The sequence below is a fragment of the Neopelma chrysocephalum genome, unplaced genomic scaffold, assembly GCF_003984885.1.
Source record: "Neopelma chrysocephalum unplaced genomic scaffold, ASM398488v2 Primary Assembly neopelma1_22b, whole genome shotgun sequence".
NCBI classification, from domain to species: Eukaryota; Metazoa; Chordata; class Aves; order Passeriformes; family Pipridae; genus Neopelma; species Neopelma chrysocephalum.
Genome location: NW_020897690.1, coordinates 20,392,665 through 20,413,443, shown reverse-complemented (window position 1 = coordinate 20,413,443; position 20,779 = coordinate 20,392,665). Strand labels below are relative to the sequence as shown.

Below are 20,779 nucleotides of genomic sequence, written 5' to 3'. Positions count from 1 at the left end.
CATACAAACAGAAGATTATCACCTCCAAGAGCAACTGTGAAACATTTCAACAAACCTAAATACAAAGAACAACAATTAGGGATATAAAACATGTGGCAACATCTTTTTTAAACCCATTAAAATCTGTACTACTTTTGTTACTCGCAAGAGAGGAAAAACCCTAAATTTCAGTGTTCCAGGGAAGAGCCAGGATTATGAGAGGAAGGCTGAGGTGGAGGTTTCTCAGCATCCCCTGGTAGTTTAACTGCCAACAGCCAAAGATGGCCTTGTCCCCCACCAGGGGGAGCACGGAGAAACAGTTTCTGACTAAAGAAAAGAGGCTAGCAAGCACTCGAAAACAGTCACTTACAAGCCAAAAAAAGAATGACCTCCATGAAGCTAAAGGAGGCAAACAGATTTAAAAGAGTTAGATGGGATGACTACAGACTTCAGATTTCAAGTACTGATCAGGGCTGAACTTCACTGATAGGGTCTGTCGTTTATCACAGTATTGGATGTATTTTAACCAGGCAATTTCAAACAGCAAGTTATGCCCTCCAGCTACCTGCTTTCTAATTATGATTACAATATCAGAAATTCCCAGAATAGGATACACATAATATTTTCATATGGACCAGTGTGACATCAGTGGAAGCTCTTGAAGTTATCTGGGAACAGAATTAGGTTTTCACACTTCTAATATAATTCAGGGAGATTAGGCGATTGGAGAGCTCTGGATAAAACAGAGGGATCAAAGGAGGTGGTGGAAAGCATTTATTTCTAATAGTTTTACCAGAGCCCTTTGTTATTTTTCAAAATGGTATTTACTAAATTTTTCTTTTATTTTTTTTTTGGATCATATCTGCCTGATTTACCTTCCAATGTTTAGAACCCCCATCTCCTCAGTGATAAGACTTTTTAAATTAACCCCAAGAACTTCAGGGACTTTTTTCTTGTTTGGTTGATTTTTTTATTATGTCCTTCCCTCTAGTTCTACAAGCAATTCTAAAAAACTTGTGGTGCCACTACACAGCTAGTGGCTCAGTACTGTGGGGAAAAAAACAAAACCAGAAAGAGAACACTCTAATCGATCTATCCGTTAATACATATTAAACCAAAACTTAGTGTGGCCAAAATTCGTCCCTAAAACCTGTAACAGATCTACATTTTTGTCCTTTTTTATGAAGAGTATTACATGTGTAGACCAAGGAACCTTGGGACTGAATAGGCAAGGTGGTTGGTTTAGCTGTTCTGAACAACAGCAGTCAACTGAATTAACCACTACATGCAATTACAATTTAAAGTACTCCAAAAATTTAACAAAAAATTCCATCTTTATATCATACAATGCAAACTAAGCATATCAAAATGCTAAGATTTGCGGAATGTCCTTGTGTGAGCTGAAGGTTCATGTCTCAGTTGCTGTTGTCAGAACCTGCTTGCAGTTCTGAACTGCTCTGATACATGACAGCAACTTTTCCCATCCGATTTGACAGCTTTGTAACACCAACTGAGCAATGCGAGATAACCACGAGAGATAGAGGATTGATTTTCTTAAGCTGAAAGCTTAATAAATTGCAGCATTAATAACACGAAACTTGCATTTTCTCAAGAAATTAAGCACTCAGCATAACTACAAATACTTGAGTCAAACTGCCAAGGCATACTTTTAAGATGGACACAAGGTACTTACATCAAAGTATGCTCCTGCATGTTCTAATATCAGCTGAGTAGAATCTGGCTTGTTTTTACAGTAAGTAACATACATCTGGAATTTGTCTGCCTGCAGAACAAAGCGCAAATTTACACAGGTTATCAGAGAGCATCATTCCCGTCTCAAAGACTTAACACAATTATAAGAGAGCTTATCTTCTCTATAAAGAAATGGAGCTATACAGATTTATTTTCCCATTCAAACTGGTAGCATAAGAATATATATCAGGCAAGTAAGATTAAAAACAAGAGCAATGAATGCAAAACTAGGTTATTAATAGCTAAGACAAACCAAACCTGCACATGGGTTTAGGCAACTTGCATACATTTCAAGAGCAGCTAAGCACGGCTATCTGACAGGAGTGCCCTATTTTTTTTTTCTCAGTTAAAGATACGCATGTTTTTACTCAACTTTGAAGGAAGAGGTACTTTCACAAATTTTACAAATTAAAAAGGGATCTGAGAGTAAGAATCCATCCCTTCATGCCTCCTATCTTCCTTTTTACTTCTGAAAATAAGTCTGACTTATTACCCAAGTAACGAAGCAATGTCCAACATCTTCTGGTAGTTGTTCATATTTTTCCAGCTCCTTGAGAAATATACTGTGGATAGAAAAGAAACAAATAGCACAAAGCACATGAAACATATTCATTACAGCACCTGATATGGATCTATTGTCTGTTAATAAAGGCAATTATAAAACTTGTTGTAATTCATGCCAAAAGCATGAGTTAAAGAAATACAGATAACTGGAATGGATAGAAATGTGTAATAAAAGTACTAGTATAAAATATAATTCAATAAAAATTCTCATGTGAACATCAGAAATTGAACCAGCAGACATGCAGTTAATGCATATGTGTGCACAGAAATTTAGTAATTTCTTTTGTTTTCCATCAAGAAGGTTTCCTACTGTTTCCAGTTTCAAAAAAAGTTTAGCCTTCATCTCAATTAAAAAAAAAATCCTAAAAAAAAAGTGAGTTGTTTTTTGGATGCTCAAGTTCTCAAGTTAACACAAAGCATACAAAGAACTATAAAATCAGGGTCTGGAATATGCTAAGTATGCTTTATTACTTTAAAAATCATAACCTAATACAAACACCAATGAATTAACAAAGAAGGAAAATTGAGAGCAAGATTTCTGTACACAGATTTCCCCAGGAACCATTCCATTCAGAAGAAATGTAGTGGACAAGCCTCCTTCATGCTCCATACTCAAGTAAATGTATTTATGCCGGGGCATCTCCACAGAAGCTAAGAAGAGCCAAGGAAAAGTGGCGAGCCCTCCTTTTTCTGACTAATGGCAGCACGTGGAAATCAAGAATGAGTGTTCTGAAAGAATGACAGTGTTCTGATGTTTGTGCTATGTTTGTATTCTATTGAGTTCGGTGTTTTTTATCTCTTTAGAACAAATAAAAAACCTACAAAAAATTTTCATATATCCAAATAATTTCTTAAAAGCTGAAAGATGCCTGAGACTGAAAAATACAGTTTCTAACGTGTACTTACCTGGTAGCAAAAAGCAACAACTGAAATAATTTACCAATGCAAGAGGAAAATCTTTGGATTTTTTTAATGGAAAAGCATCCTTTCTTCATATACACAATATTTTCATTAGGAAATCCCTCAGGTCATCATTTGGATTTAGAAGTAATATGGAAATGGAAGATAAGTCACTCACTTATTGTGGAACTCATAAATTTCCTGCATGTTTCCAAAGATAATGTGTTCTTTGTTTACAATACCAGGTGGGATCTCCTCGACTCCACTTGTCATTTCCCATAGATACGTCTGCCCAGAACAAAAAAGATGTGTGAAAAGTGATGATAGACTCCCAACAGGAGCAGCCAGGTATCTGTAAGCATGCATTCCTGGAGAGAAACTAGGGAAACATCACACAGCATCATCATCTCCAATTGTGACAGTGCCTGTTGTGTCAAATATACCTTGTGATTTTGACAGTGAAATCCAAGTTCTAAAACTGACAATGTAACATAGTCCCTGAGACTTCATCATTTAAAATGCATAGTGTTCTTGACAACCTTTAATGCTTCAGGATATTCCTTATCAAGGTCATGTCTGCAGTCTAGAAGTTCATGCTTTGTGCAACAACTACCAGTGAACATTGTTGCTTTAGCATAACAATTACTGGGCACTTTTCCATGGAATCTCTCTGAATTTCTATTCAAAAAGTCAGCTAGTAGCAGAACATGTGATACAGATAATAAGAGAATTAGTACAAGCTCTTCACTATTGCTAGCAAAGCAAATAAAGTAAACCCCTCCTTTTCCCCTCCTCTCTAAAACAAAACCCCCACACACAATCATGAACTGGGAAAGGAACAAATGCTGAAACTCAGTACTGACAAAAGCAAAACATACAGGATGAGTTCTGAAATGGCTGTTATCAGATGTAATTCTAGTTTTCTTCTTAATAGTAGTAAAGATACTTAATTTGCTTCTATGACTCTAAACCACTCACGCTCGGCTGTTAAAACCAGAAAGAAAAAGAAAGCAATGGATTGAATCCTGTCTTCAAAGATAAGTGAAAAAAACCCAACAAAACTTACATCCATGCATTCCCGGAGGTCTCTTACGTAAGCCTTTTCTGTCTGAATTAGCTCAGCCATAATGAACCTTAGGTGACAACAGAAAGAATAATCAAATCTCAGTCTGTTAGATCACTATGAATACATAATAACCAGAATACATCTTTCTCCTCATCAGCTTTTGCTTTTTCCACTGCTGCGAGAAAAATCTGAGAACTGAAATGTGAAGAGGGACAACAGATGAAGGAAACATAAGAGGTAACATCCTCCATTACTAACCAGCACAAAAAGAAATGGGGAAGGAGACGGAATTTTTTCTCTAACACTTTACACTTGCTACAGTTATTTAACTTCTGTCTTCCCTCCTCCCTTTACACATTTATTTCACACTATTTTTAAAAGGAAAAAAGCATGTTAAAAGAAGTCTAACATAGTTCTGAAAGTTTAAGATTCTGACACGTTAGAATTATCTGTGAGAACAAGCATGTGAATAAATGGCAACAGAAGCTGCTAAGTAATATCACTCTCTTTTTACCATTTATACAATTTCTAAGCGGCCAGACAAGCCGTGACTGTTGTTTCATTATCAGGATTGATTTATGCATTCTCATTAATTAAAAATAAATAAGTTTATTACTCTTTCCTGCGGGCAGACTTTCGTTTTTCTTCGTTAAGCTCATGAGCAGCATCGCGCAGTTTCACCTCTGACCCAGGGACACTGGCTGGGATTATATCCAGCTGCAAGCTTTTGCTCTTTATTAAAGAAAGGAAGAACTGATTAAGGAAGGAGACAGGAGAAAACAGCAGCTAAATCAAATGCAAGTAAAGCTTGTTTGTCTGTATTCACACTCAAATTTCTCTTACCGATTTATTGGAATCGGAGGAAATACCCAGAGCTTTCTCTAAAGAGGTCCTGTATTTCTCCATGCGCAGGGAAAAGTCTCTGTACCTCTTATCCACTGCTGTGACACATTTTTTAATCTCTGTTGCATGAGCATGCCCTTTTTCACAAAAGCCATCAGCCAGCTGTATCAACAACTTCACCCTCTCTTTGGTTTGCTATGAAAACAGGAAAATATAGTACAGTTACCAGCTCTACCTGTCATGCAGGGGGTCATTTTGCTTAACTTGCTACTAAGCGCAATTGGAGAAGCCATTGAAGGAGCTACCTTCCTCCTCTCTCTTCCCAGAACTCCTTTAAACAGATACCTTCTACTTAATAAAAATATCACAAGATTAATGTAGGTTTCCTTGGGCTTTATTATTACAGGTCTAGAAGCAGGTTGTTCATTTTTCTTTCAAAAATGTGCTTCATATCTAACTCAGAGATTAAATTCTGCTAGGGAAGCTTTTCAGAGCGTGGGTATTCTCCTTGCATCAATACAAAGGGGTTTTGATGCCAAAGAGGGTATTTTGTTCATTACCACTGAAGCACTGGTATTGGACCTGGCTCATAGAATCTGGTCTCAGAAATGTACCTCCTTTAGACACCACTGAAATGCTGAGATGGAGATAAGACTTGTTATATGTTTTACTCTTCAATGGATTAAGACTATATTCTTTAGATCTTTTCAATATTATGCTTTGTTGTCACACAGTTGTTTGAGAGAAACTAAGAGAACAAGTAGCCACCATCAAATCTGTAACTAAGTGCTTTTCCCAAATAACAAGCTGCTTGAGACTATGCTCCTTCTTGCATGTAAATCACAGACCATCCACAATGGATGAGTTTATAGATCCACCTCTTTCTCCGATAGCATGTAAGAGTAAAGTGCACTGCCAGGCCCCTTGTTAACAGGGAGTTAAGCAAAACAGTCAATAAAAACTTGATTCTTATGTTAGTTGAAAAAAGTCAACAGTTTGTCCTCTTTTTTTTTCAATTCTTTTTCTTTCCTAATGGTCCCTCATTCAAGCATTTCTTTTCACTATGAAATTAGCAAGGCCTAACACATCCTCCCAACAGGTAGCAAAATGCCAAGGGAGTGGCACAAACAACATCCTTTCAAAAGGGGCACCCACGTCATCTGCAGGCTGACAGAGGAAGCAAGAGGGAGCAGTGGTGCTCTGCACGCTGGAATGGATCCAGCAGAACAAAGGCTGGAGCAAAGCTTAGATGGAAGAAAATCCAGATTTGAAAATCAAAAGTGATCTCTGTTCTTTCTGGATTCTCTTTTCTCACCTCCCACATGTGCCCATGACCAACTCCCTCTCCAAGTGTCTTCTGAAGTGGTCCTTCACACAAATGAACAATTGCTTGCTTTCTTGGGCTCTCTGATTTCTCTATGAAGGTCAGAAAGCCAAGGGGTGGAAACAGGTGACAGTTTGAATAGGTGACAAAATGAAACACAGAGACAGACAAGGCTACATAAATTCAGGTACTTCAGTCATGCACTGGTTGTCTGTCTTTCACATGTGAAAACTGCTAAGCCTCTCGAGTGACATCTGCATCTCTGTAGAGGCCTTCAGAGATGTAGTATTACATTGTGCTGCCATGACACAAAAAAGTTTACTACAGAATCACAGAATACTTTAATGAGTTACCTAACAAATAAAACTTTAATTCTTCTACTATCTTCTAATTAAATCATAGCTGAATAATTATATGCCTTTTTGTATTTTATATCCTAAATAAACATCCAGTAGTCCACAATCATGAGGATATGAAAGTGGAAATCAAAGGCCCTGCAAAGTTTGTAGGTACTGAAAACATTTTTAAGCTATCTCACTACAATTCTGTCATGAGAAATCAACAGCACATAGGGCTCATGGAGCTCCAGTAACAATAATGATTATCTGCCAGTTATCTTCTGGTTTATTCTATTTCCAGCAGAAACAGAGAGAGAGCTGCTGCAAGTGAACAGATCTTGGGACACATCTTTGGGGGATTTTTTGAGGGGCAGGGGGAAATTTGGTTGTTTTATTTTGTTTCAAATCTTACATAATTCAACTTGTATTCAACTTGTTTATCAATGACCTGGACAAAGGGATAGAATGCACCCTAAGCAAGTTTGCTGATGACAGGAAACTGGGGGGAGTAGCTGATACATCTGAAAGTTGTGCTGCCATTCAGCAGGACCTTGATAGGCTGGAGAGCTTGGGAGAGAGAAATCTAATGAAGTTCAACAAAGGGAAGTGCAGGGCCCTGCTTCTGTGGAAGAATAACCCTAGGTACCAGTACAGGCTGGGGGCTGACCTACTAGAGAGCAGCTCTGCAGAGAAGGACCTGAGAGTCTTGGTAGATGACAAGTTGACCATGAGCCGGCAGTGTGCCCTTCCAGCCAGCAGGGCCAATGGTATTGTGGGGTGCATCAGGAAGTGTGGCCAGCAGGTGGAGAGAGGGGATCCTCCCCCTCTACTTGGCCCTCATGAGGCCACTTCTGGAGTATTGTGTTTAATTCTGGCCTCCACAGTTCAGGAAAGACAAGGAACAACTGGAGAGGATTCACTGGAGGCCACAAAGATGAGGTGGGGTCTGGAGCATCTCTCTTATGAGGAAAGACTGTGGTAGCTGGGCCTGTTTAGTCTGGAGAACAGAGGACTGAGAGGGGATCTCATCAATTTGTGTAAGTATCTCAAAGGCAGGTGTCGAAAGGATAATGACAGACTCTTCAGTGATGCCCAGAGACAGCACGAGGAGTAATGGCCATAAACTAAACCACAGGAAAGTCCACCTTAACGTGAGGAAGAACTTCTTCATATTGGGGGTGGCAGAGCACTGGAACAGGCTGCCCAGGGAGGTTGTGGAGTCTCCCTCTCTGGAGACATTCCAAACCCTCCTGGATGTATTCCTGTGTAACCTGCTCTAGGGGTAGGGGGCATGGGGGGTTGGACTAGATGATCTCCAGAAGTTCCTTCCAACCCTAAGTATTCTGTGATGCTGTGATATTTTGTTTATTTTACCTTTGCTGTGATCTGAAATTCTTCATGCTCTTTTAACAACTCTTGAGTGTGCTGGATACTGGAACCAGTGGAAGTATGTGTGGATAAATAAAACTCTCCATTGTCATGAATCCATTCCAGAGCCTAAATAAAACAATAATGAAGGAAAGTAAGAGAAAAGGCAATATATTTTTGCCAATAGAGACCATCTGTAATCAGTATTTCACAAACACAGATTGGCCACAGGTGAATTTTACTCCATGTCATTTGTGGCAATTGTCTACAATATCAAACAGTTCATAACTCTTAAATAATTCAGTCTATGAAGCAATGCTTAAAGAACTAAAAATTACATATGAATCTGAATACTTCAGGGAAGTCCACTACTACAGGATTATAGCAGTCCACTGTTAAAAGGTTCTAACTGACTGTTTACAGTTTTGGTAGTATACTCCCCAACTGAGAAAAAAACAAACCCTTTTTTGGTGCCACACAGGACAGCTGTACTCAGAAATATGCATTTTCCAATTTGTAAAAATGTACATAAAACCACCAAATGAGTAGGCTAAACTTTCCAAGTATGTAAGATGTAACTATCACTTCACTCTTTCTCTGACATATTCCAGCCTCATGAAGTACGGCCTGTGCTCCTAGAAATTCAACCTACAGCAGGGAGGGAATGGTGAGATGTATCAGTTAAACCAATTAATGTACATATAGGTAGAAAAAGACAAGAACTAAGAACTGCAAACTAAACTTGTTTCTCTTCCACATTCCTGACACCTTATTTGCTCACTACTATGAAAAATGCTGATCCATGTTATTATCTGTGTTCTACTCCCATTAATATCTGCTGCCCTTTTAAGCATAACTCAGTGGTCGCAAGGAATCTCTGGCTCCCAAAAAAACAAGTCATCTCAAACTGCTGCATAACAGTAAAAATCGACTTGAAGACTGTTTACAGCTCTAAATGCAGGATACCTACAGCAGTACGCAGAGGTACATGAACTTAGAAACTTCTTGTTTCTGACAAAGCCAATATCAGATGTTCAAAGAGTTTAATACAGCTTGCTTAGAACCATCTTATTACTTAATGCATGTGTATCTTCTTTGACTTCAGTAAATACATACAGCACTAGACAAAAATTTAATACTCCAAGAAAAAAAGTAGTAGATTGCTAATGGGTCCTTGCTCCTTCCTTAAAAGGGTTAACTGAAATTATGAGAGTTAATCTATCCACATTACCAAGAACAAAAAAAGTTTTATCTTGGTGGACAGTAGATATGTATTTTTCAAGAGCACAACCTTACACTGAATCAGAAAAGGCATTGTCTGTATTATAATTCCACCAACAACTTAAACTCATCAAAGCTGTGACGAAACAACTTTGATTCTCTTACTTCCACTTAGGATACTTTTGCATCCTGGTACAAAAACTAAAGTGAGCAGAAAGCCTTCAAAATCCAGCACTGAATGTGAATGCTAGGATGCCATTTACCTAGTTACATATTAGTACAGACGCAAGTCTGATGAGATGGGCCTATACTTTTAAAAATTCGCTGATGGAAACAAACCAACAACTCTTGAACTACTGTCAGAAAAAGCAACATTTCAACCAACCACTTCTATGACACCCCTTGTCATTCCAATGTCAATTTTTGCAAATGAAGACTGATATGGACAGGCAGTATGGCTACTGCTGATATTACTAACAACATTTGATACCTGCTTTTAACTTTTTAACCTCTACCTTTTTTTAATGGGTTTATTACAAAATGCTGGAATCAATGGAACAAAACCTTCCCCTCCCCACATCACAGAATGGTTTAGGTTGGAAGAGACCTTAAAGATCAATTAGTTCCAATACACCCACCATGACAATGAAATGTTATCCTGTCATAACTTGTTGGCAGCATTCTAGAGGCACAATATGACAAAGTTCATCTTGATGTTAATTCCTACAATTTAGATCAGCTCTCATTTCATGTGAGCTATCACTATAAGAACTAGAGAAATAAAGTTAGGGATCAGATAGGTCCTTAACTCCAGAAAGATTTGTTCTCGCAAACTACTATAGTATCTGTTTCCATCGCAAGGGCATCAAGTTCTGAAAGTACAAAGAATGTGTTTTTCCATCTTCCAAACAGAAATCTAAATGAAGACAGCAACATTCCCATTTTTGTGGCTAATCAGTGTGGAGTGCCATATATGGTTTGGTTTGGTTTGCTTTTCAATGACTGAACTGGTGATTGCTGAAAAATGGGATTTGCAATGAAAATGCTGACAGATCTTTATTTCCACTGTTTGACTGTTAGTCAGTAATCTCTGTACAAAAGCAAGTAGATCATGTGCTTGGCAGAGGCTGAAATTAAGGTTATTCAAAAGTGGGGTAGGGGGTAGCAAAGAGGTGTTGTCGTTGTTGTTGTTTTAAAGAGGTATCAATCTTCAAATTCACTCCAAGATTTATCTTGCATTAATTTCTCTGTGAAAGCATGAAAGACAGACTGGAGAATTTGTTCAAGAGAGCAAAACAGACCACGAATATTTAAACTTTTGTCTAAACTGGCTGTCAGAAAGAAATAAAAAATTAGTTTTTTGAGTCCTTTAAAGCAGATCTAACTATATTTCACACTATGGGCGTTGTGCCCTTTTCTGCAGAACAGGAATAGATAGTTTCCTTTCTTTGTCCTACATCCAGTTTAAAAAAAAAAAAAAGTGGTAAGAGACCTTTGCAGATGATCCTAGTTACTCATTCTGCCTTGAACCCCCCTACTTATTTTTATGGCATGTATTTTGATTAGTAAAGGAGATTTTTTTTTGTATGTGTGGTAGTTACTTAATAGTTCTTTCCAGATTGGTAAACTCAACAAAATACAAAGAGGTGGATCTACCGTGCAAGACACCACGAAACCAAATACACACAGAATTGAAAAACCAAAGTAATTCAGTTATTATTGTTTAATGAGTTATCCAACTTGTCAGATTTCTAGAACTGTCAGTCAACTTAATTAGATATTTTTTCCGCAATGTCTGAGAAAAACGCTGCTGCCAGTTATTTTCCCCAGACAAATTAGGTGTGTGTGTAAAAGTTAACAAGCATAACAATTTGTCAAACACAAGCTTGCAGAAATGAGATTTGCCAGTACCAGATGAAGCTGGCACAAGCAAAACACCACCTTTAAGTTACAGCAGTACAGGCACCCTGCTTCAACAAATTTGGTTTTCTGTACTAAAGGAAAGACAAATAATTTACCTTTCTATTTTAACCACTGATCTTTCAGCCATTTGAAATATTGAAGTCAACGGCAAATGTTTTACTGTGAGACAAAACAGTGTATGTCAACCCTCGATCACACCAAAGAGGATTTTTATACAAAACCCTCACCTGTTTGGCACTTCTTTCAAACACCACATACTGTTGGCATTGATCAAGACGTCTTTTACGCATGGTCCAATAATGCAGCACACGGTTCTCCCTCTGGAACAGCTCATTCAAGATATCTGAAGAAATCAAAATAGTTTCAACAGAGGTTATTATGACCAAAATTGAAATATCGTATTAAAATCAGGAGAATAAAGTACTTTATATTGTAGAATTTACTATACACTTACTCTGTCTGCTATTCTTTGTTTTGGTTTTTTTCCTGATATTCATGAAAAACAGTGTTGCTTTTTCACTACTTACAGAAATGCTGGTTAAAGAAACTAGAGATGCAATTAAAACTTACTACTGACACCCTTTTTTCTCTCAAATATTTTTCACGAAGGAACTGTCACTGCTTATAGCAGAATTGAAAATATAGTCTGATAAAGACGGTTCCTGAAGGGAACCTCAGAGAGAATGAGCATACACAAGTAATCACTACATGCTTAACATCTCATATTAATCGCAATTAAAAAAATATTGTCTTATTATATCAGTTTTCTATAAAGTATTTTAATGATTTAGTACATATGAACAAATACACAACCTTAAGTCACCACAAGATCAAATGCAACACAAGCAGACAATATATGTACAGAAACTCAAGTAATAAAAATAGACAATTAGTAAATTTATAATTCTCTACCACAAAAAAAAAAATCAAAACCCACACAGTATAATTGAGTAAGTTGACTTGTTCAAATATGAATGTTCACTGAGCCTTGAAAGAATTTCCAGGTAATCAAATAATTAACTCTACAATCTGTTATTCCGTTCCTGAGCATCACAAACTGTCTGCCATTGAGAATTCACATCCTCGTCCCACTATGAACATGCAATTCCATATGCCCAACTTTTAAATTGTTCCTAGCAAAGGAACTCTGCTTCTTTAATGCTTATGGCTTTTATCACCAAACAAAGAAATTCTAGCAGTTTCTTATGAAGCTCACTTTACCCACTGCTGCTGTTCTGATCTGCTTAGATGCAGAGGGGAACCAGGTTCTAAAAACATTCCCATAAGCGAGATTAGGACACAAATGAGCCCAGTTGCAGGATCCCAAAACAATAATTCAACTTTATTTTGTAACACAAAAGAGCAGAGAGAAAGAAGGAAGATAGAAAAGTGAGAAGAGCTAAGGGCAACTTTTAAAAGCACAGGACAGGATTTACCACCACCGTGAAGTGTTGCTGGCTTGCAAGCTGGTAGATCTCTGCTGGGCTTCCTCCCTGGTCGCCTTGTATTCTCCGAGGAATGAGCCAAAGTAGCAGGGTGAGTGGCAGCAGCTCCCACAGTAGTCCTCCAACAGCCCCCCAGCAGCCCCCAGGCACAGCCCTAAATACCCTTGCCGTGGTAGCCCCTGGGTGCCCACTTGCCAGTTCACCAGTATCCGAGCAAAGGTCGCCTGGTACCAAGATGGGCCATGAGTGTCCACTGGCTGGTTCCCCAGTCTCCGAGCAAGATCTAGCTGGCATACCTTATATTGGAGAGTCCTTCCGGCGTTTTTTGATTGTAACAACTTTTTATCTTTTTTGCTCATTTACCTGCCTCTGCTAGCTTGCTAGGTGTCTCCTGGAGCTTTTTCAAGTAGCTCGCCTCCTGCAGCAGCCTAGCTATGGCATCAAGGCTTTTAAACTCCATGCTCAAGACAATGGTGAAGCAGACTCCATCTTCTAATCAGTCCACTACAGCTGCTTCCAGAGAAGCAGCCCTACTTGACTTTGTAGCTACTGCAAACCCAGATGGCAAGTTGAGTCACAGGGAAATGGGGACACCCAATGTCTCCACCAGGTAATTCTGTCAGAATTGTACAGAGCCAAAGGGGAGCTCTAGCAGAAGAGATGACAAAAAGGACTCATTCTTCACACTAAAGCTTTACTTGATTTTCTCTTATACCCACAGCTGGCTATTTTCCATGATCCACAATTACAAATGGAGGAGAACAGGTGCTAGGTGCCTTAAGGTCTCTGTATTCTGCTCCCCCACTGTGCAGGTCCACCATACTTCACATTTCAGAAGCTAACAACTCCAAGATACAGTTTGACAGAGAAGCTCAAATAACAGGAAGATGGAGGGAAAAAGCATCTCTGTCTACCTCATCAGTGATCTGGGACCAAACACAACCACTTGCGACAGCCTCTCTGAGGATTATGAAACCTGTCTGCATCACTGCCAACATCCTCCTCCTTGGAAACAAGTATTCCCACTTGTCACAGGATGCTGAGATCACCCAGGACTTGCTTTTGGTTGGAATCTGGTCACTGCGGCCAAGGTTTTCTTTCTGCTTGTCAGGCTCCCCTCAAATAAGCCTCAACTGATCTGTCCCTTAGCCAAGCTATGAGCTGATCTGCAATGAGCCTCTCCTGCTTTCTCGGTTTTATTTCTGCCTTATGTCACCTCCAAAATGCCTGCTCAGAATATATGCCAGACTTAGGGAGGCAGGGAGCTGGAGAGGGGTGGGTGGGACACAATTATCATTATACAATGCAACACACCCAGCTGGACACACCATATAAAAAGAGACATCTTGATAGTGACGCAAGCAAAGCAGTTCTGACAAAGAGCAAGTGAGGTGAATTTAGCAAACTGGAACAGCACTTGTTTTGCAGGACATGATACAGATGGCAAGGCAGTGAGAGATATTTGGCTGGGCACTGTCAGTGTTAGTGCCATTAATTTCTTGGACTGACAAGGAAGAGAAAAAATATTCTATAAAATACTCTAAGAAAGTTATAGAACATCAATATTTAATACTAGGTTTGGAAAAACAGCTCTATCTCAAGCCATCTGAACTACAGTCCCTGTTGTTATTTTCTTTTGATTCCAGGCTCAAAGACCTCTCAGCTGTTTCTATGCATCCTGTACCCTCTATCAACCTATCTAAAAATATAAGCACCATTAGACAAGTTCCTTTACTATGTTCAGTTGCAGCCTGTACAGCAGAAACAGGTAACAGAGAAGCATACAAACTTAGCAGCAGAAACAAAGATGAAGACGCCCCATTTCTGAGCTTACTTAATTACTTCTGAGTAATTGTCACCAACTGAATCCACCTGCCACAGCACAGTTTTAGGTCACAACTCTTTCCTAAATAAAGAGAGTATTTGGATACTCTGAACTGCACATCAAAGAAATAATTTACACTGGTATGCAGGGACAGAGGGACACCTCTCAGAGTTCAGTACCACTGCAATTCCTGTTTCCCATGAAGGATGTTCTTAGTTGAACTTTGCCTAGATTAAGACATTGCTTTTCTAGGTAAGAATCAAATATGCCACTGAATGAGGTTTTTCAAAAATGTTCAGCAGTTCTGCAAGAACCCAAACTCAAGGGTTACTCAAATTCTTAAAGCGTTAATGTACTATATACTGAATGCAGTATGCCAGTTTCAAGCATACACCTGAGTATGAGTGTGTAATGCTTTAGTAAAATGCATGTAATCTCTATTTCACCAAAATAAAATAAACACTCTATTTTTTTTCTCCATTTAGAAAAGGAGATGAAGAGAGGGTTTTTTTTTCTTACATGCATATGTGAACATGAAGAATAGAATTAACTTTTAAATCATTTGGTCAGCTACTGCCACACCATTGAGACCTAACAGGAAGGAGTCCTAACTAGTTCTATCTTGACTCATGTTTAATTCTCAGCAGCATATATTACATGGCCTATAGGGGAAAAAAGTGTTAGAGCACATAGCTTATTTTTTCTGCTTGGGGATTTTTGCTGCTTTTTTTGCTGCTGTTTAGACATGTATCACTCATCCAGAATTTTACATGTACACAGAACATGCATAGCACTATGGTTCTGATGTATAATTATTATTCTTAAGGATATTAGAGGAGACCTTTCTACTCTTTTCTCATCTGAACACATTTTACCTTTCTCAGAATGACTGTTTCTACACAGATTTCCAAACTGCATTTTTAAAAAGTTTGCCTAGTACTCAATAAGCTACAACTTCCTGCTTGCTTCTGCTTTGTTTTCATTGTATACTACTGAGACAAAGTAAAATGTGACAAATGTCAGCAACACTTCTTCAATTATTGATAGTGCTGGCAGTTATGTTGAGCTTTTGTCTTGCACAGTTCTATAAATGTTGATGTCTTGGTGACAGTGGAAAAACAATCCTTTGTCTTAGCTCTACATGTTAAAAGTTTCAACTGCCACAATCCAATTATTTCCTTAAGAATGAAAAGTATGGCCAATACTCTATTATCTTTCCAACACAAAAATTCAACACAGGAAGACCTTCAACTTGAGCACTGTCAGATATATGGGTAAGTTTAACACAAACTACTTTTCTGTTGCAGTAAAGTGAAGCAGTGAGCATGTCCCTTTCTAATAGAGTCATCAAGTAAATTAGAGCGGAAGTGACCTCTGGAGGCCATCTGTTTCAATCTCCTCTTCAAAGCAGGATTAACTTCAAAGTTTCTCAGGGGCTTGTTCAACTAAGTTCTAAAAATTTTTGAGGGCAGAGATTCTACTACCTCTCTAGGCTACCTGCTCTACTCCATGTTGCTGTAACACTTTCTCCCATTACAGAATTTTCCTTGCTGCAACTTTTCCTCCGGACCTATTGCCACGTTCCTCTTGAGTTTGGTTCCATCATACGCATAACTCCCCTTTGGGTAGCTGCAAACAGCAATTAATTAGACAATTAAACTTCTCTGGTTTTGAGTCTGTAGCATAGCCAGAGTGTTCAGCCACAGCTTCAAAATGCATAGAGCGGAATACAACTCGCAATTAAATTAAAAAAATGCAATATTTACTTCTGAATCTCTCTGATCTCTGTTCTGCCTACCTCACACATCAGTTACACATACCCTATTAATTTTTGCTCTTTCTTCCGTGAAAGCCCTACAGACCTTTCTCTTGATTCCCTAGAATGCATATTATACCTTAAAGCTGCACAACATACTATTAATCTAAGCAAAAGCCAAGCCTCATATAGTAGCTCTTTCCTGTTTCACCTCAGCTACTACCTATCTACTCAACTAATTTAAATATGATGTCAGTTATCCTATACTTCATAAAGTTCCCCAATACTGATTCAAACTATATGAAGGACCCAAGGGCATAGCTCAAGGGATTACCTTATATCACACCAGCACTCCCAAGGAACTTGCAGAATGCACTACAAGCTTCCATCTGGCTTCAGACCAAACATTGTCATATTGAAGTTTACTATCTCATTGTCTCAATAAAAACAGCACATTGAGTCTCAAATTGAAAGAAGATTAGGTGTAAGCAGCAGATAAATAAATTCCAAGCAACTTCACTTGACTATAAAAGACTTTGAAGACCGGCACATCCTTCAAAGTGTGCGAGCAATTTTAATTGTTTCCTGTTAAGCCTGACAGAACTCTTTCCACCTGGGCAAGCTTCACTGCCCCATCACCACACATACCACAGCATGTGATGACCATATTTTTGTGTGTAACAAAAAAAGAACAAGAAACCCCTTACTTTTCACTTGTTGTTCAGGTGCTTTGATGTGTGTCACCATCCCGGGCATGTTGACGCTGTTCCTGTGCAGGTATTTCAGGAAGACATCAGCATTTCTTCGAGCCAGTGTGCAAGCCTAGAGAGTCAGAGGTATTACTTTATTTGAAGGTGCACAGATACACATCCAGAAAGAGATTAAGGATCTTCTTCACCCCTTTTTGAATATTTCTCACCCTCTCCAATTTTGGAAAGCGTTGGTTGCTAAAGCCAAGCCAACCCAACTATTAAAATAGTTTTTCCACCAAATAGTAGTTAAACCTCTCTTACCTAGCAGGAAAAAAAACCAAAACAAAACAGACAAACAACCCCAAATGAAATGCTATTCCTTTTCATCTGAAGATCCTGAAAAGCAATTACTTGCTTTTGAGCTTTTAGTGCGACTCAAAGCTCACAGAGAAATTTATTTAGAGTATGAGCCATGTGCCACCTGAAGTTTGTTTACTGTGTAAAGGGAGTGCACCTGCTTATGTACTTACTTGGATATTCCAAAACATCCATTAGTACTTTAAACAAAAAGTAAATGCTCTGCTAAAGTGAAACCAAAAGTGCTAAAATAGTAAGACATGCCCTCAAAATATTAAGGCATGGCCTTGAGAGCTTTCAAACCTTGCCACTGTAATGCCAACACTCAGCTCAGCTGTCTTCTTCATCTTAACATACACCAAGTACTACATATGGGCTGGCTGCCTTATTTCTAATACGCAGAATGTGGAATGCTACTTCAAAAGGTTAGATTAAAGGTAGCATGGTTTGATACAGTAACAAAGAAACTAAGTAATTTCTCATACCATTTAAAAACAAAGTTGGTAACTCATGCCAGCTGCAGAAGGATCTATTTGGCAGTATACTTTGAGTTACACTAATATGTTTTTGAGTGTTGTAGTCTGTGCACTGAGGACAAAAAGGTTTTTAACAAAAAAGTTTTATGCTCTTAGTCTTTCATGGTGATGCTGGAAAATGCCTTTGATTACAGAGTTAGTTACACTGCTCTGCAAGCATCCATTACGCATTTAATTCAGTATGATCAATAACCAACATTTGTTGGAACAAAAATCTTTAATGTATCTGAAGACTGTTACACAAACTCAACTACTCCCAGAAGCTTGTCTACCAATTTCCTCCTCCTGCACTCCACTGTAGTCCAAGTACATCAGAGAGCTGCTCTGATGCATAGGCAGCAATGGCACTATGTGACTCTCAGTTTCTCTTCCAAAGCAGCAGCCTTTAAGCATTCTTTAGAATTATAGTTGCTAAAAGCAGTGATTTCCAATTCCTCTTCCATCACACTGGGAGACCTGACATCTACTGAAGTTCAACAGGAAATATATTTATAAAACTGGCTACAATTTTATGCACTTGAAAGTATTCTCTTAATCACTGTCACAAGCAGTTAACACGTTACTTCCCACAACTTTGCAGTTTGGGACACACCTGTAGTTTGAATGGGCACTGTTGCTTTCCACAGCGATTTCAGAACTGTAAGAGTGAGCGTCTGCCTGTATGCTTTCCAAGACAAAAAAGACTGCAAAACATCGTCAACCTTACCTTTAGGAATGCCTCCTTCTGTTCCAGGTGTTTGCTTATCATGGGAGTAACATGATCTGTTTCAGAGTTGGGACCCAGTTTGTCTGCTCCCCCACACCAATCTTCTTCTCGCTTATATTCTTGCTCCAAGCTTTCCAGCACACTGCACACCTATCATGAAAAAAGAGACCAACTCAAATACAATTCAGTAAGAGAAAAAAATCAAAATTCAAGCCTAAAAAAAAGGAAAACCAATCTACCTCTTACATATACCTCAGCTTCTGACATATTTTGACCAGGACATAAGAGAAGGCAACAAACTTTGGCTGTAGGTTTGCAAGCATTGGCCTGTTTAAGTGGAATTGCTCAGAGGCCATCCCTAAAGTTGTTCATCCTTCTCTGCCTCTGTGATTGCATTATACAGGATGGGCTTAAGTTATGACTGCACAGGAAGCAACCTCACCAACCTTTCCCCAAACTTTTCTGTGGACAAGTAGGATGGAGTTGATTTTTCTCTGACTCCCACAAAAAAACCTAGAATTAGCCATCTGAAGCACTTCCATTAAAACCTACGTGTAACTTGTTTATGGTTTAAGCAAAACTTCTTGAAACAAGCAAAAATCCAACAATACAACTTGTACAGTGTGCCTTATCTTGAAAATATTCTACAAAACTTTTCTCAATAAAAAAGTAAGATTATGAGGAATTTGAAACCACTGCCCCTTGTCATGTCACCACAGGCCTGGTAAAAAGTTGTTGCTTTGTAAGACCCCTTAATTTATTGAAAGGCTGCAACACAAGGTTTCTCATTCTAAGGCAGCTGGTGAGAGGATTTGCTTTTTGCACTTTTTTGTATAACCGCAACTATTGTCAAATGAGTAAATACAACCAAACCTAGGCAATCATTTTTTAAGGTAATGCTGTTCTATGCCACACTGAGGAATTAACCAAGGCAGACACAGGCCATGAAGCATTTCTGTACCTGTTCAGAAGTTTTATAGAAGGCAACAGAGGCATTCACAAGCTTGAGACGGTCCTCCATCTTCAGCATCAGCTGTTGCCAATGGGAAGCAACCTTCTCTGCACACTCCCGGATCATATCCATATCATAGTGATTAGCCTGCAGCATTGCCTCTGCCTTCTGCTGAACCTGCAGGGCACTTTGATGTGTTTTCTGACAAGAGGTGAAAATTCAGGAGTTCAGTGGAGCACTTGAGTTCATTTGCTTGAAGACCTCAAGGGGTCACATTTCCACTTGTGTCAATGACACTTCTACACATGCACAAACACCCATCAACTAAAAATAACTGTCTAATATTAGTTACTGTGTGAATTCTCTATGCAAATACAAAGGAAGTTAAGTCCTGTAGAGATTTATCATCAAATCAACACTAAACAGCAGTTCATAACAAATAGTCACGGTCTAGCATTAAGCCACATGACTTATCTATGCTGCTGTACACACTGTTATAATTATGAATTTCAGGTTGATTTTCTTTCCCTTCACTGTAAAAAAAAGATGAAAAGGATGTATATCTTATTTTGGCTTGATTGCTATTCCTGTCCTTACAGCATTAACTCCAGGTCTTTTGCAAATCAATATTGAACAAAGAAAGGTGCAGGCATGAAGGTCAGTAAATAAAGACAACTCTCTATTCATTGTAAGCAAATTTCTTTTTAACTGTATTTGTCTGTGTAAACATATACTTGTCTAAAATCAAGTAATAAAAAAAATGAAGGGGTTAAGTACTAAGTATTATTATATCTGAGTGAAGAATGATCCAGAAAATACAGATTTTAAGCTTCCCAGTAATTTATTTTTAAATTGACAAACAGTTAGAGGTCTCATGATTTTTACACTTAAGAATTACCAAAGCTCTCAAAATGAGGGTGCATATAGTGTAAACTGTAAAAAAAAATAAACATGAAAGAGGTAATGCAAGTCAGAGTACTTCTGAAAATAATCTACCCAAACAATCATAACATCGTTAATATTTCAACGTAAGTTCTTTAAAAATATATGCTATATATATTCAATATTGCTGCAAATCCCTCAGTAGTGCATATAAACTAATAATACTGCATTTTAGTCAATCTTAAGAACTCTGCCTATTGTTTTGCAGCAATATGACCAATCTGATAAGCTTAGTTTGAAGTCATGGGAGGGGAACTGACACACCACCACACAAATTTCAGTGAAACCTA

General features: G+C 38.4%; 1 protein-coding gene across 2 annotated transcripts in view; it reads right to left on the bottom strand.

Annotated features, from left to right (window-relative positions):
- TRIO (trio Rho guanine nucleotide exchange factor) overlaps positions 1-20,779 on the bottom strand; it is a 253,664-nt gene that overhangs the window by 87,487 nt on the left and 145,398 nt on the right. For both annotated transcript variants that reach the window (XM_027681616.1, XM_027681624.1), the window contains exons 17-27: positions 19,557-19,748; positions 18,596-18,745; positions 17,012-17,126; positions 11,506-11,621; positions 8,141-8,263; positions 5,105-5,299; positions 4,878-4,993; positions 4,262-4,328; positions 3,374-3,483; positions 2,225-2,294; positions 1,673-1,762 (exon numbers count right to left, since the gene is read on the bottom strand). In XM_027681616.1, the coding sequence (XP_027537417.1) occupies positions 1,673-1,762; positions 2,225-2,294; positions 3,374-3,483; positions 4,262-4,328; positions 4,878-4,993; positions 5,105-5,299; positions 8,141-8,263; positions 11,506-11,621; positions 17,012-17,126; positions 18,596-18,745; positions 19,557-19,748 (1,344 nt within the window). The remainder of the gene's footprint in view (positions 1-1,672; positions 1,763-2,224; positions 2,295-3,373; positions 3,484-4,261; positions 4,329-4,877; positions 4,994-5,104; positions 5,300-8,140; positions 8,264-11,505; positions 11,622-17,011; positions 17,127-18,595; positions 18,746-19,556; positions 19,749-20,779) is intronic.